This window comes from Typopeltis vanoorti, chromosome 18 (assembly GCF_054136105.1).
Source record: "Typopeltis vanoorti isolate ZY-2024b chromosome 18, IOZ_Tvanoo_1.0, whole genome shotgun sequence".
In the NCBI taxonomy this organism is placed as follows: Eukaryota; Metazoa; Arthropoda; class Arachnida; order Uropygi; family Thelyphonidae; genus Typopeltis; species Typopeltis vanoorti.
This window is the reverse complement of record NC_143566.1, coordinates 81,930,786-81,955,217: the sequence shown is the minus strand read 5'-3', so window position 1 is coordinate 81,955,217 and position 24,432 is coordinate 81,930,786. Positions and strand designations below refer to the sequence as shown.

General features: G+C 35.2%; 1 protein-coding gene across 1 annotated transcript in view; it reads right to left on the bottom strand.

Annotated features, from left to right (window-relative positions):
• The window catches only part of LOC150096851 (mdm2-binding protein-like), a 269,877-nt gene that overhangs the window by 12,287 nt on the left and 233,158 nt on the right, over nt 1-24,432 (bottom strand). Inside the window, exons 18-19 of the mRNA XM_090408172.1 lie at nt 15,126-15,239; nt 4,871-4,936 (exon numbers count right to left, since the gene is read on the bottom strand). Of these exons, the coding sequence (XP_090264298.1) occupies nt 4,871-4,936; nt 15,126-15,239 (180 nt within the window). The remainder of the gene's footprint in view (nt 1-4,870; nt 4,937-15,125; nt 15,240-24,432) is intronic.

The window sequence follows — 24,432 nt, the reverse complement described above, 5'->3', positions numbered from 1 at the left end:
AGATCTCTTGTAGTAATAATAATAATAAGAAGAAGAAGAACAACAACAGGTGTCTGGTGCCAATGGTAGGAAAAAGACTCAAAGGAAGACCAAGATCTAGGTGGACTATGTAAAAAGTGTCTTATAAGACAGAAATAAAAGAATTTGTCAATACCAGAGTGCTGACAAGTGATATACTAATTTGGAAGAAAATTGTTGACAAGAGATTAGTGATAATGTACTACATTGCTGTAAGAAAAAGAAAATACTGCTATAGTATCCTGTACATCCCTTAAGAGTACATATCAACATATCAGGCAACTGATAATGATGCTGATGAAAAATCCGACTATCTTATATAATTTTAATTTTCTTACAATAATAAAAATAATATTTTGTTTACATTTTTATTTGTTTTAAAAAATAGCATGTAAAATTTGAATGTTTGCAGCTGTGGCAATGTTAATGAATTTAATACTCATGCTTTTACCAGTTTTGGAATGTATGTAATTATAAGTTTTTATTACATATCATCAATAATGTTATGAGATACTGTATGCCTACAGATGCAAGACCCTTCAACACTTCTGTGCATGTCAGAAGAAGGAGAATTCATCTCGATAATAGAGTAATCAATCCATCTTGTGGGATGAGTCGTTTATTATTATATGTCAGAAAATTAACTTTTCTTTTATGAACATTGAAGTTTTTAAAGTGTTAACTATTTTGCTTGTATAACAGTTGAAAAATTTTACATTTATGCATGTGATTTCGTGTGTTGGTAATGAATTTGTACATCGCCTTATTCCTTTCTCCCCCTCAACATGAATCAACTCTTCTTGGCACATTGCCAGCTGAGGGTCTTGGATCTGTGGTCGGATAGTATTATGATAGTCAACAACAATTAATATGCCATCAGCAATTTCTTATCAAGTTTCTTTGCTTGCTAATACTATTAATTACATAAAGCTGTCTACATCTGGTTTCTTTGGATCTTCATCTGTCATTTTTGCTAATCTTTCATTCTGTTTAAGTGACTATCTTAGACTAGCTTTCAATAAACAAGACACACACATATATATGAATTCTTCGATGTTTTAAAAAAATATTTGCATTGTCTATATGTAACATTTCTATTATTATCATCAGAATTCCTGATATGCATCTTCAAGGGGTACAGGATACAATAATAGTAATAAGATTACATTACTACTAAATTCCTCTTGACAATTTTTCTTCAAATTAGTCTCTTATGTGTTAGAACTTCAAGATTGTCAAAAACTTATATTTTTTTCTTTTAAGAACTTTCTATTGCATAAAACAATTTGGATCTTGATCTTCTTCTGGGTCTTTTTCCTGCCATCCTTGCATGAAACTTGTTTTCCAAACCTTTCCTGTCACATTCTATTTAAGTGACCATACTACTGGAAATTAACTCTGCTGAAATATTCTTGAATGCTAACAATGTCAAGGTCCTTCCTAATATCTTTAATATGATTTTGCCACTGATGCCATCTGTCCATCCCCTTAATTTTTCTCAGAATTCTCATATCAGTAGCCTCATCTTTGATTAGCTGTTTTTTTTCTAACTCAGCTTTCAGATCCACAAGTTAAAATTGGTTTGAATACTGTCTTGTATACTGCTAGTTTCATATTTTGACTAATTTGACTGTTATTCAATATAAATTTATTCACTTGATTCTTTATCATGCTGGCTCTGCTAGTTCATTTGTTATTTTCCATATTTAGTTTACTTTCTTCACTAAAAATATGCCTAAAATGTTTTACTTCATCTATAGGTTCCATATTTAATATGTAAAATTTTTCACAGCAGCTATTGAAATGTAGTTAAGGAATACTGCAGATGTTGTACTGGATTTAAGAATACAATATTATCTGCATTATAAAATAAAGTTAAATCATCACCATCATCAAATATAGATCTCAGCTAAATATCTCCAATTTGAGATCAGGTCCAATGCCACTTTTCTTACTATTGTGATCCTTATAGTTGATGAATTACAATGGAAATAGTGTGCACCCTTGTATTGCACCTGATTTTACAACAAACCATCTTTCTGTACTTCCTTCAATTCCAATTGCTGACTTATAACTCAAATATAGACTATGCACTATTCAATATAATATCCTGTTTACAAAAAAAAAACAATTTTTGTATAACAAAACAAGCTTTTCTCTGGTGCCTTGTCATAGGTCTTTTTTGAGATCTCATCCATCTTCAATCAAAGCTGACATAGTCCAACAATGCTGACACCTGTGACATATCATGTATCCATGAAATATACCACAGTTCAAGAAATACCAGAAGTTATTGTTCCAAATCTTATCACATCTTTTTACCTTTCATGGAAGAGACGTGCAGAACTGCAGTTTAGGAATATTATACAGAAAAACATTTATATAAGTTTCTGCTCACCTTAACAACACTAATGTGACCAAGTGCATCAAGAATTGATTCAATATTACTTTGAAAATAATGCTTATTATTAAGGCAATGATGCAATTGCCCAGACTGTAATGCTTTGAATGACATAAAGAAAACATCTTAAATAAATATTTTATTCTAACACTGAGTAATATGAACCCTTTTATCCCTTCAGCAATGACATTCTATAGGTTTTGCAGCCTCCTGTGTGGGGTGAGATTTTTGTGTACCACATGCCCTCATGTATTGTGATTACCCTGATTTAATTTCAATTCAGAGTAAGGTAAAAAAATCAGAATGGTTTCCAGTTTATTTTATTTTTTTGCTCTCTTCAACACCTAAGTTTTCCAGTAAGGAAAACTTAGGTGTTGTAGAGGCTCTCATAGTACCCATATATAAAAAGGGAAATAAACCTGAATGTGAGAATCACAGAGGTATTTCCCTACTGAGTGTTCCCGGTAAGATTTATGCAAGTATACTTGAGAAACGGTTGAGAAGAATTGTGGAAGAAAAGCTTGGTGAAGAACAAGCTGGATTCAGGCCAAATAGAGGCTGTCAGGATCCAATTTTCACTTTATGACAGATAGTTGAGAAATCATGGGAATATAACAAAGATCTGTATTTAAGTTTTGTAGATCTGGAAAAGGCATATGACAAGGTGCCAAGAAAGAAGCTATTCAATACGGTACAGTTATGTGGCATCAATGGGACATTACATCAAGCAATACTGTCTTTATTTGAGTTGTAAGTCAGCAGTCAGAATTGAAGGAAGTACAGGAAGATGGTTTAATGTTAAATCTGGTGTGGGACAAGGATATACATTATCCCCTCTGTTATTCATTATCTATATGGATCACATTATGAAACAAAGTGGTATTAAACATGATATCAAAATTGGAGATGTTAATGTCAGCTCTTTGCTTTATGCGGATGATGTTATACTTCTAAATAAATCTGCTACAAGTCTGCAAGATTCTCTAACTAAATTGAATAACTGTTTTAATAGATATGGTATAAAGGTCAACAATAAAAAGACAAAGACAATGAAAATAGGCAGAATTGTTGAAAATGTCAACTGCATTGTGAATGGAGAACCTGTGGAACAAGTAAAACATTTCAACTACTTAGGCACGATTTTTAGTGAAGATGGTAAATTAAATATGGAAATAGATAACAGAATCAACAAAGCTAGTATGGTAGGAAATCAATTGAATAAATTCATATGGAATAAGAGAGAAATTAGTCAGAACACTAAATTAGCTATACAAGACAGTGTTCAAACCAGTTTTAACTTATGGATTTGAGAGCTGGGTCAGAAGTAAACACTTGACCAAAGACTAGAGAACGTAGATATGAGAGGCCTGAGAAAGATTAGAGGCATGAACAGATGGCATCAATGGCAATATCATATTTAAAACAAGGATATTAGGAAAGAACTTGACATTGTTAGCATCCAGGAATATGTTAGCAGAGCTAATCTCAGGTGGTGTGGTCACTTAAACAGAATGGGCAAGGAAAGATTAGCAAAACAAGTGTTCTCTGCCAGGAAAACGATCCAGAGGAAGACCAAGATATAGGTGGATCGATACGGTACTAAGTGCCTTAGACGATAGAAATATAAGATCTGATAATGTTGGAGTCTTGACAAGTAACAGACTGATTTGGAGGAAAATTATAGATAAGAAGTTAGTAATGATGTAAATTTATCATGTAGTATTATCATATCATGTACACCTCTTTGAGGGTACATGGCAGGAATTTGATGATGATAATCAGTTTATGTCCTGAGCAGAAATCCAACAGGTATTTGCCATTATTATTAGCTTTGCTCTTTTCTCCAAATTTTCCCAAAATATTTTTGTATGTCTGACAATCATTTCCTACTCTACTATTTAGATCCCCAAGGACCAACTTTTCCTTTTTCATTGTGTCAATTGCTTTTTCTAAAGCATCAAAAAATTCCTCCACTTCTACCTTAGTATAACCTTCTGTGGGACCATAGGGAAAAATAAGTCTTCATTGTCCAGTTCCCCATTCTGATATTTGCCCACATCATTCTACTTGAGACTGCCTGCCATTCGAGTAGATTAGCCTCATATTTAGTGTTGAACTATGGCTACTCCTTCTTTTCCTTGATTGTCATTACCTGAATATAACATTTTGTATTTATTGCTCAGAAATATCTCAGTTTTTGCCTTTTTTGTTTCAGTCATCGATCTGGTACTTATCCAATTCCTCAGCTAGCTCCATTTCTTTGCCATTCAGGCTTCTTATGTTGATAATACTGATCTTGAACTTTGGTGATGTTGAGTTAGGATGGGTTTTAGGATTTGTTCCAGTAGCTGACTTTCTCAAGTTTATTTTAATAATCTATTAAAATATTAATTCTAATATTTTAATAACTTCAATAATCTCAAGTTTATTTTAATAGATTGGATATTTTACCTGTCGGGCATGGGCTTCGGCAATTTTTCTCATTTGGGCTCTGGTACTTCCTTTTCCAATAACATCCTATAATTAAAGAAAGAAATACTTAGTGGAGAAACATTTTTAGGAATAATAAAATGATTACATGAAATATTCACTATATTGAAATAAGTGAAAGGTCAAAGCTAGATAAGAAGACCTCCATGTAGCCTGTAGGAAATGCAATGAACTGACTGAAATTTTGGACTCGATATCTAGTCTTGAGCTAACCATTCTTGTAGTGAGCTCAAGTTATGAGGAATTTTTCAAGTTATTGGTCAATTTTTCAGCATAAATGCTGCTAAGATTAAATTGTCACTTTTAATGAGAGCACTGGAGAAGGATCTAGTTTTTTCTGATCTTTTACAGGTTTTATATTTAGTTTTTATAAGTATATAATCAATTAGGTTATGAATCCTTCCACCTAGAGAGATTCTGATCCATTTTTATGACATTTTATGTGGGAAAAGTGTGTGAGTTATGGTGAGAGCATTCTGCAAAGTATATTCTATCAGTTTCATAACCCTATCACTCGTATCTCTTACTCCAAAAGAGCCAACAAGGAGGAGATTGTTGTATTCCAATCCCCTTGTACTATTAGAAAGACTTTCTTGGGTGTTTCAGAGATCAGGTTATTGATTTGGTCATAAAAGTGATCCACCTCCTGATCATCATATGAGGTTGTTGGTGTATAATAGATATATTTAGTAGCTTACCCTTTAGTCTTACTATTCACAAGTTTAAAGTCTAAGACAGTGCTTAATATTTTTCTGAATCAAAAAAGCAACTCCACGCCCTCCTTCTGGAGTACCTGAGTAAGGAAAGAGATTTCCTTCTGTTATTAATTCTCCAGATTCTGACCATCTTGTTGCAGCAATTTGAGTTGGCTATGTTAATATGATGATCTAACATTGGACATTTTGAATATAAATAAATGTTTTTTTTTAATCAAAATTCACATTTCAATATTTTTATATTCTTTAAAAGGTCACAGTCACCAGTAACACTTTTTCATCATCTCTCCTGGCATGTCCAAGAGATGATGCAGTCCTTGTTTATCCAGGTGACAACCAAGCCAGCATGACATTTCATCTATATCTGTCTAGCAGATAATTAAGGACAGGTGGCCATCTCTTCTCCTCCCTTTACCAGCAAGCATTTAGCTAGACAATGTGGAATGACAATTCATGCCTAGAGTGATCTTACCAGGAGCATATATATGTATACTCCTGACATGATTCAAGAAATACCTGCATTGTCAACATCAAATTCCTGATGTACCGTAAAGAGGTATACAGGATATTATGATAGTGCTACATGACAAAGTTACATCATTACTAACTTCCTACCAACAATTTTCCTCCAAATTAATCTGTTATCTGTCAAGACTCCAATATTATCAGATCTTATATTTCTCTCATCTAAGGCACTTTTTACTGTATCAATTCGCTTAGATCTTGGTCTTCCTCTGGATCTTTTCCCTGCTATCTTGGCAAAGAACACCTATTTTCTAAATTTTCCTCTGCCATTCTGTTTAAGTCTCCATACCACCTGAGATTAGCTCTGCTAATACATTCCTGGATGCTAACAATGTCAAGTTCTTTCCTAATATCCTTGTTTTTAATATGATATTGCCATTGATGCCATCTGTTCATGCCCCTAATCTTTCTCAGGACTCTCATATCTGTGGTCTCTAGTCTTTGATCAAGTGTGTTTTATTTCTAACCCAGCTCTGAGATCCATAAGTTAAAATTGGTTTGAACATGCCTTGTATACAGATAATTTAGTGTTTTGACTAATTTTTCTCTTATTCCATATACATTTATTCAGTTGACTTCCTACCATACCATACCAGCTTTGCTAATTCTGTTATTTCTATATTTTATTTGCCATCTTCACTAAAAATTGTGCCTAAATAGCTGAAATGTTTTACTTATTCTATACATTCTTTATTCAGAATGCATTGATGTTTTCAATGTTTCAAACTATTTTCATTGTCTTTGTACTGTTGATTTTCATACCAAATTTATCACAGCAGTTATTCAGTTTAATCAGAGAATCCTGCAGTCAGGTACCAGATTTTTTTAGAAGTATAACATATCCACATAAAGTAAGGAGCAGAGATTAACATCTCTCCAATTTTTTATATTAGGTTTAATACCTTCATAATGTGATCCATATAGATGACGAATAACAGTGTAGATGATGTACACTCTTGTCTCAAAACTGATTTAACATTAATCCATCTTCCTGTTCCTCCATCAATTCTAGCTGTAGCATTTTGAATAGCTTTTTTTCTTGGCATTATGCCATATACCTTTTCCAGGTCAACAAAGTTTAAACACAAATTCTTATAATATTCCTTGATTTGTCCACTATTTGTCTTAAAATAAAAATTTGATCTTGACACCCTCTATTTGGTCTGAATCCAGTTTGTTCTTCTCCAAGCTTCCTTTCCATAATTTTTCTTAGACATTTCTCAAGTATACTTGCATAAATCTTATCTGGAACACTCAATGGAAATTCTCACATTCAGTTCTTTTTCCCTTTTTCTAGATGGATACTATGAGCACTCTATTCCAATCATTCAGAATTTGACCCTCTGACCAGGCCTTGTGAATTATGCAGTGCAGCCACTGTAAAACTTTCATACATCCATATTGAGCATTTTTGGTATAATATCTGCAGGCTGCCTTTCCACACTTCAGGTTTTTGATGGCTTTTTCTACTTCATGTGCTGATACATATTCTTCATTGCATTGCTGGTGAGTGTTTTCTAACCATCCTGATGTTTAGAAAACCGAATGTTTTATTTAGCAAATTTTCAGAGTAATTATTCCAGTCAGTTAAGATATGTTTATTTTCAGTTTTTCATGCCACTTTTATCATCTCTGATTCCTTTTATAGTACTCTTTCCTCCATTTCGTGAACTTTTCAATAACCTCTAGAATATTTTGCAGGCAATCTCCCCGCATTTCTCTATACCTGAATCAATCAGTTTTCTTCACAATCTGCCAATGAATCTCCAAGGTTTGGTTCTTGTTTTAATCTCTCTCTTTTCTTTGAATAATATTTGTGTATACGAGTCTATAGTTCACCTCTGAAAGCTACACAACTTTGATATACTTTAAAACCTTCTTATACACTCTTCTTTTCAATATGAAATTCAATTTTCTCCTGTTCAACACTAAATGGTGATCACTTCCAATTTCAAATCCTCTGTATGCCCTTGTGTTCTGAACCAATGGTAAAACATCATTATCAATAATAATTTAGTCAATGAGACTTTTATTTCTTGCATCTTCTCTCCATGTGAATTTGTGCACATTTTTATGCTGAAGCATGATGTTAGTAATAACTAGCCCATGTCCTGAACAAAAATACCTGCATTAACAGGAAAATATGAAGAGAGAACACCATCCACCATTACACATAGAGAACAATCTGAGAGAAAACCGATAATTTGCTGAAAAGCCTTCAGTGCCAAATCCTATCAAATACCTTGGAAATGCCAAGTGCAACAGCACTGGCTTTTCCAAACCCCTTCATAGCACATATCCAGAAGTGGATGATGTAGGTGCAGCAATCTGATGTGGATTTTCATTGGCAAAATCCGTATTGGTAGTTGATGATTAGTTCATAGTTTTCCTGGTGCTGAAGTTGACTAGTGATGGCCTTCTCCATCATAAGCCCCAATAGTGAGGCGAGAGCAACAGACTGATTGATTTAAAGGTAGACACTTATCACTTTTTTTTTTTTTAATTGGCTGTATAAAAGTTTGCTTCCATGCTGTATGGCAGATATCAGCATAATGTGAATGTACTGTAACATTATGTTTCATTATGAATCAGGTTTTACAAGATTCTTCTGATGTATTTCTGGCTGGAGGTTACAAGATGTGTGTGATGCAATGTTTCCAGTAAAGGAGATGATTTGCCTTTGTCATCTATTTAGGAGTTAGATGAGAAGAATAACTGCAATATTGTCATTTGGGTGATCAAGAGAAGGAACCAGGTGGACAAAAGTTGCACTCAACAGTTTTTGCAAGGGACCACAAGATATAATCACCACTGGCAAAAATTGAGAGTTTTTTAATGATGGATTTGCAAATGTTGCAGCTTCAGTGTGTAGGTTGTGAATGAAACGAGTTTTTGTATCAAACCACTTACAATAAGCTGTTTTGTTTTCTTGAAGTGGCCAGACACACACATTGATTGGATATAGGATGAGAATTTTAAACGGGGGGGGGGGGGGGATAAAGGCCTTCATTCCAATGTGGACAACGTCTGTAACAAGATCACACCCGATCGAAACAGGAGTAAAAATTCTAGAGATCTTTCCACTAGAGATAAAACTTGGATGAGATTATGATCTGAATTACAAAGAAGAGTGATCACTTCAGTGCATCTGGAAGGAGAAAATTACAGTAGTTAAAAAAATATCCAGAGTGCTGGATAAGAAGTAGAGGACTGTCAGGAATTCTGGTTGGGAAATGAAAAATTTGCTTTAGGTCACTGCTTACAGCAAATAGCACCACAAATAGGACACTATATAAGCAATATTAAGCTGTAAGTCAGTAATCACACAATTGAAGGAGGTATGAGTTCAATGTAAAATCAGGTATAAGACAAGGGTTTATACTATCATCACTGATGATATTATTATTACATGGACAACTCCATGGAATCTATAGACTCATCAAGGGAGGCCCTAAATATTATGCCAAGCACAATCCAATATTCATGCATGGCACCAACAACAGACTCTGGCAATCTATTCAATTCATTCACCACTTCAAGCAAAAAGCCAGTTTTCACACCCTTGCTCAATTTCCAAGGATGACCTGGAGTTCTCCCAACTGCCACCACAAGACCTATTCTGAAAAATTTCCTCTGTATTGTAAAAACCTTTTAATAATTTGTATGTCTCAATCACATCACCTGTTTATCAACCAATTTCTGTATAACCCACAAATTTTCAACCTATCCTCATAAGGTGCATTCCATAGACCTGCCACCATCTTCGTCACTTGCTTCTGGATCCTCTCCACCTCTTCTTCATCCCCCAAGAAACTCCAGCGACCAGATCTATGCATAGTAATGAAAATGGGGGGTCTTAAACAATGCCCTATAAAAATGTACAATAACTTGCCCATCTCTGCTCATTAGAATGTCCTTCAGCAACCACTTTCAACAATATGCCCTCTAAACTTCAACTCCCTATCCAACATTTTGGAGTACAATTCCATTAATATAGTAAACAGCTGGTAATCTTTTCACTCCCAAAATGCATAACCTTACACTTTGCAACATTAAACTGATATCCATTCTCCTTTGCCCATACTGCCAGTCTATTTAGATTAGCCTGCAAAATTTTAACATCAAACAAATGAATATATCTTTTCAGATAATTTCCTATATCATTAATGTTCAAATTAAATTGGTGTGGCATGCCACTAGTCACAGGCCTTCTACTGGATTCTACTCCTGAATAAGCTACTATCTGATATATTTCTATCAACCATCCTCATATTCACTTAACCAACTTCATCCCCATGTGATGCAATTTATTTATCAAAATTCCATGAAGTATCTTCTTAAAAGCTTTTGCAAAGTCCACCAGTATCACAGTAAACCCATTACCTTTATCAAGCTCAGCTGTTACTGTATTAAAAAATTGAGTAATTTACTGACACGAGCTACCCCTTCATAAACTATGTTGACTCTCTCCCCTCCATATAGTTATAATTTCTGTCTATCCATTCTTGGATTTTATCCCTTAACCAACTTCTCTAATACCTTGACCACCACTCCTGAGACAGATCGATCAATAATTTGCTACCTCAATCTTGGAGCCTCCTTTATGTAATGGAACTATTTTCTCCTCTTACCACTTCCTTGGGACTAATCCAGAGATGACACTTACAATGTGGTCAAAGGCAATGCCGATTCCCAAGCACCTACTCGGAGCACTTGAGCTGGTATACCGTATAATCCCATAGCTGTATTCACATCAAGGTTCAGTAATATCTTATATACCTCTACCTCCAGTTTATCTGCCTCTGTTTCCTTATAAGCCCTTACCTCTTGTTACTGCAATATGTCCACCCCCCACATGGATGACATGCCCTTGCAAAGTGTCACTTAGTAATTCAACTATTTTGCCTGCTTCAGTTAAATCCTTACCATTGTAATTCATCAGAAGTATTCTTCCATAATCATTCTTCCTTTTACTTGCCAAGTACTGAAAGAATTCTTTGGGGTTACCTTTGGCTTACACTGCTAATTTCCTCTCATACTCCATACTAGTTATCTTTCCACCCTGTGCTTTGTACAGCTTATGTGCTCTCTGGTCACCTATCTCTCTCTGAATTCCCTTTATAAATTTTTCTTTCCCCTTTTCTTGTAGCTCCTGCTTAATGATGATACTGATCCATTTAACTCCCACTTGACTTGTCCTTCTGACTATAGGTATGCAATATGCTATTACATCCTTCAAACCTTGCAGTTTCTCATGCCATGGCATCGATCCACACAATCTCCTAAGTTTGCCATGCTTACCAGCGCTGTAATTCCACAAATTTAGCCCACTTCCCAGGTCATGCAATATGGTCATCTTGGTCACAGACAAATCCTCTGATGATGCAATTATTAGATAGAGCACTATCACCCCCCCCCCGGTACATTCCCTCACATGCCACCTCAAGTCACTATTTCTTAGTAACCACATAAATTCTATTTCCTTCTTCATTTCAATCTATGTTCCTATAGTTGAATCCCCTTATAATAATTACTTGCCCTTCACTCATTGAGCTTATTTGCTGATGCATACTGACTACATTATCCCTCCCACCCCCTTTTTTTTTATAAATAGTTATGACAGTGTTCTTCTCCAATCATCTTGGATTCACTCCTGTAAATTATGAAATGCAGCAACTGAAAAACTTTTATATTGCCATATGTTTGTATATGTATGCTGAATGTCACTGATTTTCTACATTTCATAATTATTTTTTTCTACCTCCAAATACTGAAATGTATCCATGATTGCATTCATCCTGGATATAAAATTAAGTAGTGACTATTCTGTCACTATTTAATCTCATACAAATAAATTTTCAAAGCACATATTCCAGCCATCTACAATATCCTTATAATCAGTGTTTACGTCATCAGTTTTTATCATCTTTGATTCCTTTTGTGATATTGTTTCCTCGATTTCTAAGTTTCTTCAGTAGCATCCATATTTTGCACAACTTTTATTTAAATACTTTTAAATGTAACCTGGTTTTCTAACTTTTTTTTTATATTCTCTAAGGCATATCTGTGATTACTTGCCAGGATATTTAAATATGATTTCTTCTATTCCAGGATTACCTCTTTAACATCTTAAGTTTGTCATTGGAGTTCCCATTTTTTTTTTTCTGTCCTTGCAGACAACCTCACGTTTCCTGAGGTGAGTCAATGTTTTCTTCAGATTTCATCATTGGCAACTGAGTTTACTTCCCTCCATTTTTCAATTTGTGTTAGGCTCCATGGCTTGTCATGGCCAAGTAACTTGGCTTGTGTGTAAATTAATTAATGTTCTGATAGAGTGGTTAATGGTTAATAAGCTTTGGCAAGTAGTACAGGAGTAGATGGGCCAACTATTAACTGCCATCAAGTCCCTGTATGAATGCCCAGAGTTTTGTGTCAGGGTAAACAGCACAAAGTCTGAACCTTTCACAGTCTCCATTGGCCTCCGCCAAGGGTATGTTCTGTCACCCCTCCTTTTCATAATATTCATGGACTGGATTGATAAGCACAGCTAAGGCAGTAAGTGTGTCAGAAGTGGAAGATGCAGCAGTGGACATCTGCTTTTTGCCGATGACCTAGTTCTGCTTAGCTCTTCCACAGATGACCTCCAGAGAACCCTGGATAGGTTTGTAGCTGTTTGTGCAGAAGCCGGAATGAACCATTTGTGACCAAAACGGAAACATCTGTGGTCTCAAGACAACCATCCCAGTGCACTCTATATGTAAGTGGAGTACCAATGAGGCAGGTGGAGAAGTTTAAATACCTTGGGTCCATATTCATGAGTGATGGAAAGTGGGACGTAGAGCTAGATACTCGAATTGGCTCAGCAAGCTCAATATTGCGGGAGCTTGGCCATTCAGTAGTATTGAAGCGGAAGTTAGGCCAGAAGGCAAAGCGGGCTGTCTTCAATACAGTCTATGTCCCCATCCTCACCTATGGTCATGAGAGTTGGGTAATGACCGAAAGAATGCGGACACGAATCCAAGCGGCTGAAATTAGGTTCTTTCGAGGGGTTGCGGGGCTGACAAGACTCGACAAAGTCAGAAGCTCTGCAATTCGGGAAACCCTCAATACTCAACAGCTGTTTCTCCGTGTTGAGAGATCGCAGTTACGTTGGTACGAGCATCTGGTCAGAATGCCACAAGAGAGGTTTCCTCAGCAGGTGCTCTTTGCCAAGGTGGGAGGCCACGTGGAAGGCCAAGGACTCACTGGATAGATTATATCCAAATCCTTGGATGGACACATTTGGAAATTCCACCAGAACACCTGAGCTTGGTGGCTGAGGATCGTGACCACTGGAAGTTCCTCTTGCAGCCGTTGCCCCCACAACCCAATTAGGAAAGGCGGGCCTTGAAGATGTATGTATGTATGTATGTATAGAGTGGTTAATCCTATCTGTATAGTATACTATAGGTGTCAATTGCATGTATTTCTCTGGCTGGTTTGCTGGATGAAAAATCCCAGTTTCTGAGAGGAAAAAACCTTGCTAACTCAATATGAGATGAGATAACACACCTTCAGTTGAGAAGCCCAGATGAAGATTCTTTGCATCCTAGACATGATTCAAATCCAGGTCTTTCCAATCAAAGGGCATTGTTGAAATGTACCGAGTTAAGGAGGTTCAGAGTTTTAGTTCTCATTTTCAAATTCTTTCATCCCCCCAATAATTTTTGTATATTTCAGTCTGCAGTTTATTTCTGAATATTTGACCCTGATTCTTTTTAAAACTAACACCAATGTTTTCTTTTTGGTGTGTAACTCATCCTATTCAGAATAGATAGTGACCACTCTCCTATTTGAAATCCTCTGGATAGTTTAAGATCTTGAACCAGTGTAAAGATGGCTGGCATTGTTTGAGTGGATAGCATATCCATTCTATAACTTATAAGTTACAGGTTAATATACAGATTTGGATATATATATATAGGCTTACAACCTTTCATGGGTGAAATTCACGTTAAAAAAAAAAAAATTCTTGCACCTCCATAGTTCAAGGCTTAGCCAGTATCGATGATGTCCAGTGACTAGAAAGACCTAGCTTCAAACCTCATCTATGACAAATTTTATAAGGGCTTTTCAATCGAAGGCAAGTTAACTGGTTTCATAAATGGTATCAGGATTTTTCTCAGGGAAACTTGGCTTTTTCATTCTGCAGACCATTTGCCTCACAGTCTTAGTTACTTTGGCCTAATTCCACCCAAACTTATAAATTTCCTGTGTGTGTGTGTGTGTGTGTGTGTTTCTCTCCAATGTGAATTTATGCACATCTTTATGTTGGAATATGGTATTAATAATGAATAATTCATGTCCTACACAGAAATCCAACAGTTACCATCATTATTAGCATTGCCTTTATTTCAAACTTTTCTCAGCAACAATTCTATGGAATTCATTTTCTATTCTGCTGTCTAGATCTCCCATAAAACTATTTTTCCATTTTTCTTCAAGTCAGTTACCCTCTAATCACTTAACAAATTTCTATATATCAGTAATAGTGCTGTAAAATGAGACCAGGCATAAGTTGCATTTTCCAATTTCCCATTTTGAACTATGCCAACATCACAAAGTAGTTTATTTTTGTGATTAATAATGAATACTATAGCCACTTTTCCTTTCTTCGATTATTGTCTAAATACTTCAGTTAACATTTATATTGCTTTTATAACAATCTAATTAAGTGTTGTGTGTTTATCACAGTTAGACTAATTATGTCAACATGTTATTTCTGTACTAATGCCTTCTTGTTTTGATGATGTTTATCTTAAATTCTGTTGAATTTAAAGTTGTTATGAATGAAAGAAAATAATGACTATTTCAATTATTGCAACTGATATTAGCACTTAGCACAATAATCTCGCAAATAATTTTCGTCATTCCATAACTACATCTTATCACACTACTCTTTAAAAAAAAAAAAAATCCCCAAAGGAATATCTTACCTTAACAAACGTTTTACATACAGCAAACAGTTTTCTTCCACATGCTTTAAATGATGGGTGGTCTAGTGTAATGCCATATTGTTCCAGAGCCCCAGCAACTGCTTCTCTTAATTTCTTAAATCATATGAGAAATGATCACACATGTTTTCATAAATAAATAAATAAATATATTGAAAATATTTATAGTAAAATGACATACACAATTAAACTATTTAAGAGAGATATTTTTAAGTATCATGTTAAATATATAGCCAACCACAGTGCGATCAACACATTAATATATCCCAATTGTTCAGATGCAAGTAAACAGTGTGATTTGATTTATGTATAAAAAGATGCTATCTGATCCCATGCAAAAAACTGCCCCAAATCCAATAAAAAAGAATGTTTAAGGAGCCACTGGAAATGAAAAGTTTTGTGACAATGTGTTGTTTTCATCAGTCAGCAAACTCACTTTACCAGTCTAATAATGCAAGGAATAGTGATACCCCCCCCCACATTTGAAATGCACTATCCAGGTATTTGCTTATGCTTGGACTCGCCGAACTTTATATAGTTTCTATATTCAACATGAAACTCTTTGAGTTTCTTATTCGGCAATGAAACAATATGGGATGTAATATCCCTTAACTTAAATAATTTAACGTCTCCGAATTGAAGCCTTTGGCTCTTCATATAATTAGTAATTTATTAGGACACCTTCTTGGCAATTCTTATAGTAGAGTATATAAGTTCTGTTCGCTACGAACTTGGTATTAACTAGGTCTACCTACTTACTGATGAGACCTCAATAAAGGTTGAAATCGGTCTGGGTAGTGACCTCTCATAATGTAGAACAGTGATCGGAGCTTGCTCCACCTTGCTATGAGTTGCCTCAGTGTTGCACTATCCAGGTATTTGCTTACGCTTGGACTTGCTGAAATTTATATAGTTTCTATATTCGGCTATGAAACAATATGGGATGTAATATCCCTTAACTTAATGTATTAGATATTCACATCTTCTCAACAGATTATTCTCAACACACAAATTATATTTCTGTAATTACTTCTGAACATCAATATGTTTCTTATTTTATCCAATTCATTTCTCACAGTGGGGCTACATCTGCTGCTGAGGGACCTCTTTATGGTGATCCCAAATACAAGATGTCAGTCAATCATAGATGGTTAGATAATCGAACCTTATACACATTTGATTTGAAGACCTGTGGATTGTATTCTTTGAGAACATATATTCTTAAACAGTTCAGGAGAATTTCCCAGAGGGCAGTAGTAGAAGGAATGAATGAAGAGGAATTATTCTATGAGTTTGGTGTTGATTGGATGCTGCTTGTATTTCAATGGATTTAGGAAAGAATAGAGGAATAATTAATGCCAGTTAAGATAATCAGTGACCCATGGAGGTATTTATGCAAGCAAGCAGTGGAAACTGAAAATGGGTCATTAATCAATTGAAATGCCCCTTTCTATATTCAAGTTTTTTATGAAGCTCTTAGAGTATCACTCCAAATGTGTGAATGGTATTCAATGGTTGGCTAGATTTGTGATTTGTATAAAGTTCATTGCTGTTCAAAAATGTCTTGAGCAAAAGAATAATCCTAATTTTTGGATGCTGAGGAGGCAATACTTGTAATTTGTTTATGTAAAAAAGAGAGAGAGAGAAAGAGAGATTTCTTCAACTGACTCCCGGTAGGATCCTACTGGGAGTTAATTGAAGAGACTTAATTCTCTTATAGATAATGTATCTACATGGAATGAAGATCAAAAGAAAAAACTTAAAACCTTCTTCGGTCATCTACCTAGATTGTATAGTCTTCCGAAAGTTCATAAACCAGGCATTCCGTTGAGACCAGTTGTAGATTGTATAGATTGCCCCACTCACAAAATCTCAAAATGTTTATCAAATTTACTCTCCTCTTCAACTAGAAAAAACTGATACTTATATAAAAAATCTTCAGATTTCAAAAATAAAATTCCAGATCTTCATTTGGACGTTTCTGATATCATGATCAGTTTAGATGTTGTTTCTTTATTTACAAATGTGCCTCTTTTTGAAAACATTGAATTACTGCAAAAGGAATTTCCTTCAGACATTGTAAAATTATTTGATTTTGTAATACATTCTGGTTATTTTTCCTTTAAAAATAAGTTGTATCAACAAATTGAAGGAACAGCAATGGGCAATCCTCTTTCTCCTGCTATCTCCAATTTCTTTATGGAACATTTTGAACAACATATCCTTGACAACATTTCTCCCAGACCTACTACTCATTGGCTCAGATATGTCGATGACATTTTTGCTGTATGGAATGGCTCTTCTGATGAACTTCAACAGTTTCTCTCTAAGTTAAATGCACTTCATCCTAGCTGTATGGAATGGCTCTTCTGATGAACTTCAACAGTTTCTCTCTAAGTTAAATGCACTTCATCCTAGGATCCAGTTTACCCTAGAAGTAGAATCAAATAAGCAATTAGCCTTTTTAGATCTTCTAATTCTTCGTCAACCAGATGGTAACCTACATTTCTCAGTCTATAGAAAGAAGACTCATACAGGCCATTATATCCATGCTGAATCTCATTATCATCCCAGTCAAAAGGCAGGAACTATTAAAATACTGGTTCATCAGGCCCATTCCTTTTGTTCTTCAGACGATCTTTTACAGAAAGAACTGCAATATATAACTTCTTCCTTTCTATCTAATGGTTATAAGAATTGCTTCATTAAAAGAGCTTTGAGTAGTTTTAATGTCTTCCTCTTCAAATACAGAAGAAATAACGCGCATTCCTATCCCTTATGTACAAGGCATGAACGTATAGCAAAAGTTTTAAAACCACTGAATATTTTTGTTGCCTTTCGACCATTTAGAAAAATCTCCACCTTTCTCACTCCTCCTAAGGACAAGCTTCCACATCTTAGTTATCCAGGTGTCTACCAGATTCCATGCTCTTGTGGATTATCTTATTTCGGACAAACAGGTAGATCTGCCTCTATTTGGGTAGAAGAACACCAATCTTATATTGAATACTTTAAACCTGAAAAGTCTGGATTTGCAGAACATGCCATCTTCTCTAGACATAGAGTTCATTGGAGAAAGACAAGAAACTTTACTTCATTCTCCTAACTTAAACAGATCCGACGGCTTACGTCTATCCCCTTTATGGGCGATAGTACAGCAAATCTTTCCTAACTTTTTATTGTATACATTTTTTTTTTTTTTTTTGTTAGGAAATTCACTGACCTTTTTAGTTATCTTACTCCAGCTACTTAGGTGGTGCTTTTTGGAATTGTCAGTTATTATTTAATTTTGAGCTTAAAATGTACTGAAGATGCCTGTGACACACAGGCGAAAATTATACTATTAAATAATCTTTGTACGTGAGTTTTCTGTTATTAATTTTGTATCGATATAAGTTTTCTCCTTTTAACTCTTCCAAAATCAGTTTTAGATGTGTTCATAGTTTTATTGAAGTTATTTCAGGCATTGGTGTAAGCAATAATGGTATGTCTGGTTCTCTTATACAGCCTTGACACACCTTTGGGAAAAGTTTATTTTTCACTTGGTTAGAGTATAATAAATTTAGTTTAATCCTTTATCCAAGTGTGAGCAAACAAAGTTTGTGCCTGAAAGTATCTTGAAGCTGAAGCCTGAAGATACTTTCAGGTGCAAACTTTGTTTGCTCACACTTGGATAAAGGATTAAACTAAATTTATTATACCTTTGGGAAAACTAAGTCTTGAATGAAAATTAGAGTAGAGTGGGGAAGTTTCCATACCAATAAAACTTTAGTGATATGTTCAGGACATGTATTTGGGTCAGAGGGCCAAAAACAACAGCAATCCAACCAAGGGAAAGAGGTATGAAAGTTAAAGATTATCTCATATGGCACTCTTATAATGATGACATGGATCAAACTGGTTGCTTTCATGTTTCTCAGTGGTGAGAAGAGACCAACACTAGAGAGTGGTTCTAAGTTACACAGAGGACAAATACCATTCACAGTATATTTGAAAGGGTCATTAATAAGGAAGGGATCCAGGTTGTTCGGACAATGGTTTGTGCAAGACACATTATTCTTATTATTTGGCTCTGACCTCCATTGAGTCAAAGGACTCATCATAGGAGGTCTATATGCTCTCATGCCAAAAGATCATCGAACCATGCCTTGAACCATTCACAGTTTTCACATGCACCACACTCTCAGGCAATGCATTCCACTTTTCACTCACTCTCCATACAAAGAACCCACTTCTCCCCTTTGTTTCAATAATGAAATAATGTGAGTAGGCATATTTAAAATAATTATAATAATGGATATAATACCAGCTTCTCACACCATCCAATACAGCTACCATGGATGGTCTCTAGTTCTATCCTTGCAGCCCTCTATTCTTGAAATACCTTCTCCACATTAATCTGCATTCCTTCAATCTCTCCTCATTTCTGGCATTCCATAGACCTGACACTATTATTAAACCTTCTCCAATCCATCTTCATTCCACTGAAAACTAGGCAACCAAATATGTGCAAAGCAGTCTATATGTAGCCTGATCAAAGCCTTATACAGGGGAACCAAACTATAACCTCTTTGTCTCGGCATGTCAATGTCCTCCTCATTCTTGCCATAATCTATTGGGATGTTCTTAGAATTTTAGCAATGTGATCCCTAAACTTCAAGTCTCTGTCCACCATCACCCCCAGATCTTTCATCTCCTCCAAAATTTCTCCATTAATTGTATATTCTGCATCCTGACCTTGCACTTTGCAGCATTAAAATGACAGCTCCAATTACCTACTCACCTAGTCTATTCAGATCCACCTGCAAGGCCACAACAACGTTTGCTTTACTTCTCATAGCCCTTCCCAACTTTGCATCACTGGCAAACAGTTGCACATCCCTAGTTAAGCTAGTCCCAATGTCATTAATGTACAAGTTAAGCAATAACGATCCCAAAACAGATCTCTGCGACACTCCACTAATGACCTTCCTCTTTTGGAATACCATTCCTCCATATACAACCTGTCAATACCTGTCCAATATCCAACCTACTAGTCTATTATATAATCCCATCTGTTTTAGTTTAGCTACCAGCTTTAGTAACATCAAAAGTTACAGTATCTCTCTCTCTCTCTCTCTCTACATTCTCGCTTTGTGTGGTTGGAGGAGGAAACCAATTGATAATGGGAAACATTAAAATATCATTAAAATCTGTGTGTTGGAGGAAGAAATCAATTGATATTGTGAACATTAAATCTCCAAGGAAAATGACTAACTGTTAGGTAAACTGGAGTGAAGAAAATCAATAATTAAGGAGAGGAAATATAAAAGTTTAGGATGGATGGTAATATTAGGACAGCAACAAAAACATGTAAATAAATGTGATAGAATGGGGAAGAGAGATCTGAGCTTAAGGTCAGAGATTTTAAGTGGATGAGATTTGGGCGATACAGAAGTGCTCTCATGATATATCATGCTAGATGTCATGTCTAGCAGTCAAAGAGTGTGTAACTGGAAACGTCAGGGTGAATAGTGCTTGTGGAGGCTAAAATTTGAGTTTCTGTCAGGAAAAGTAGGTGGAGTTTGTAGACTGGAGATGGAAATGAACACTGTTGATACTGGAACTGAGATCACATATATTTGAAGTGGATTTAGAGGTATGCCATGGACCCCATGGGCCATACATGTTCCCTATGCAGTATTTGTGTTATGGTTTCCACAACAGCTATTAGTATCACTTGATTTCCATAACAGCCTTCTTTTTTATAGTCAATGATCCATACTTTGTCACCATACTGGCATTTTTCTTTCAGTTGCCAACACAGTCGTTGACCTTGTTCCCAGTGAATGAAATTAGATTTCGCTGCTCTCATAAGTGGAAGTACCTTTTAACTCGTTATTCACAGCTGTTATTAATTCAGGTCACTGTGTTGTTATTAATTCAGTGGCATTGCGGGTCACTTTTTGGCACAGGAAGGTCAATCCATCTCAATTTCTTCGTGGCTCATTTTTTTGGGGAGTCAAAATTACATTTTCCAGCTGGCTTAATGATGTTATCATTTAGTATTATGCTTGTTTCTGACTTCAATTGTATCATGAACAGTCAACACAATAAGATCATGAAGTTTGCTGATTAAGGATAACTGTGTGTTATTCATTATCCTTTAGAATGACATCATATTACTACATAGATGTTCCCATAAATACAAGCATCTCTTTAAAGAAAGTTACAAAGTACTTCTGCATCACCCAAATCCATTATTAAGTTGACGGACCCCTCCATGCTAAAAATCTGAGAAATTATTATTAGTAACTATACTGTTTAATTATACAAGTTTATAAGTAATAATTATAAAAGTATACAAGCACCTATACTTTTTTTTAATCATGCACACACACTTTTCATATTTGATTCTAGTTTTTACTTGGCTGTCTTGTGACTGCATATAAGGAGAAATTCCATTCTCCATTGTTTAATTATTATATTTCCAATTGTATTACACTGATGATGATCAACAATATGTGTATCAAAATATTTGTAGTTAATCTATGTTAATTAAATATTTTTTTTTGAGTGTCTACATGTAATTTTAGAATAATTTTGCTAAAACATTCAGTGGAAGGTGAGCTATCAAGGTACTAATCACGAATCAACTTGACCTTGCTTTCTGTTGATTGAATTTTGCCAAAGAAAGTCTCATCAAGAGAGATAATTCATATTCAAGAATATCAGTGCTTTCTGAGGTTCAGAAATTGTTTGTCTAAAGGAGACAAAAAAAAAAAAAAAAAATCTGGTCGTGGTAAAGCTGATTTGTTAATTTCTGCACAGCAAGCACGTATCCAGTGACAATAGAAATCGCATATAAGACTTTTTTTTTTGTTTCTATGATGTCCATTTTGCAGCTATCTGTAAACCTGACATCTAATTTGAGTTTGCAAACTGAATATCCAGTTTGAATAATATCAACATATTGTTGATCATCATCAATGTAATACAGTTGGAAATTAAATAATTAAAAGATGGAGTTACATGGAGAATGGAATCTTCTACCCCTTAGAATATATTGCTATAGCTTTATCTGTGAAAGAATTTGGAAGAAATTGCTTTTAAAAATGATGATGAAATGAGAGAGCACAAGTTCAAAGACCAGTTTACTGGTTCAGTTTTTAAAATTACAACTTGGAAATATGAAAAAGTATGGTGTGTAAGACAAATGATGTAGAGACCAATCATTCACTAGCCTGAATTTTTGTCTCCATGTCAATCTTGACATTTACAACGAGTTAATCATCTACATGCATATTAATGATTTACAATGTAAGATTCTTTCCCAATTCAAAATAACTGATATAAGCTGAAAAGTAATATAAAATGCCACTTATCTTATATAAGATAGGCGGCACTTTGGAAGAAGCTGATTCTAACATGCTTGTCTTTTATCAAAATTCATATCAGCATGGAAGGAATCAAAAGTCATTTCTTCCATACTGATATGATATGGCTTAATTTCAAATGCAATGAATTAACTTTTTTTTTTGCTTGCCTTTTATCTACTCTTTTTCTATTTTTGGAGCAACTTCTCATTTATCTCTTGAAAATTCCAACATGGAAATATTTAAACCTATACTATTTTTTTTTTATATTGATTCCATACATGAGACATTGGGACAACTACAAGCACATCAGTACCACGTGTGGGGTGCAAACGAGGACTGACATAGAAGTTTATTGATTTTTTTTTTTTTTTTTTTTTTTGAAGAGCTGCAGGTTGTAGTTGTTTTGGAAATACTTCATGAGGAAGGCTGTTCCAGAGGTGGACAAAATAAAGCAGGAAGAGGAGAAGCAGGTTTGGCATATTTGCAGTTGCACAGTAAAGGGATGCTGGGCAGCTACTGCTCTTGTATTAACAGGTGCAACAGAAAGTGGTTATCAATTCACTGGAACAGCAACCATGAAAGTACATGTAGAACAGACACAGTACTGAATCACTGCATCTGTAAGAGGGATCCATTTATGAGCCTAATTGTTCAACCTTTGGACAGCATCGAGAATTTTAAGGGAAGTTATAAGTGCACCACAACAAATAAGTGAGCAGTATTCTAAGCATGGGAGGACTTGAGATTTGTATAGAGGTTGGTGTAAAATAAGCTCTTGAATGAAAGAGGATGCCTATTTTTCTTTGGATTTTTGGATCTTGCCTTTCATTAGTTCCCTCTCCCCCAAACTGGCTAAAATTTTAAAAAAGTTCAACATCAAAACACGTTTCTCTACTTTTCCTAAATTCCGTTCTATCCTTAGTCAACCTAAAGAAAAACATCACCATCTTCAGTTCCCAGGAGTATACAAGATTATGTGTAATTGTGGAAAACCTAACTACGGACAGACTGATAAATCTATCCTTCTCCGTGTTGAGAGCACAAAAAAGGTATATCCTATAACAGAATCCGAGCTAGCGCTCTCGCCAGCCACGTCTTGTTCTCTATAAACTCTGATGAAGGGCGCCAACATCAAATAGACTGGTCTCAAACTTCTAATATTCACAAATGTTATGATGAACTTGAAAGACATATTCTTGAGTCTAAAGAAACTACCCTCGATTCAAACCACATGAATAGCAGCCTTAGCTACAGTTTACCTGATTCGCACAGCTCTGCTGTCCAGTGCTGGCATTCTCGCGATATCACAAGCATGCATAAACATACAGCTGGAACTGTAGCTCGAACTCCAATTTAAACTGTACTACAGTTTCTAGTAGATCTGTTGTTGTTATTATGTAATGTTTCTGTCGGATTATTATGTATAATTCTTTGTACTTTGACCCGAAGAAGTTAGTTTACCAACGAAACTAGTAGTGTCCCCATTAAACCTTATTCTTTATTATTCTTGGTGTTTTAGTCATTTAAATTAAATTAATAAACATGTCGTTTAAACGAGTAAATCCTTATACTAATATATATATATTTATGTATATGAGTGTTTCCAAGCAGAGAGTGATTTGTATATTACTAAGAGGGCAAGGGTAGGTGAGCTGAGATCTCTTTTGTGAGATGTCTTTTGGTGGCATTGAACATGACAATATCGTCCTTACCCCCCATTGGAGGATAGTATGTAGATCAATGTTTAAGGCAATGGGCGTAGATGATCTTGTAGCCACGGATGTCAGAGTATGGTTTGTTAAATGAGTAGGACAGATGGAGAGTACTATTATCTGCAAAGCTGTTGATAGAGTTAGTGGTGTTTGTGAGTAGGTCATTTATGAACAGGAGAAAGAGAGTAGGTGATAAGACGGAGCCTTGAAGCACTCCAG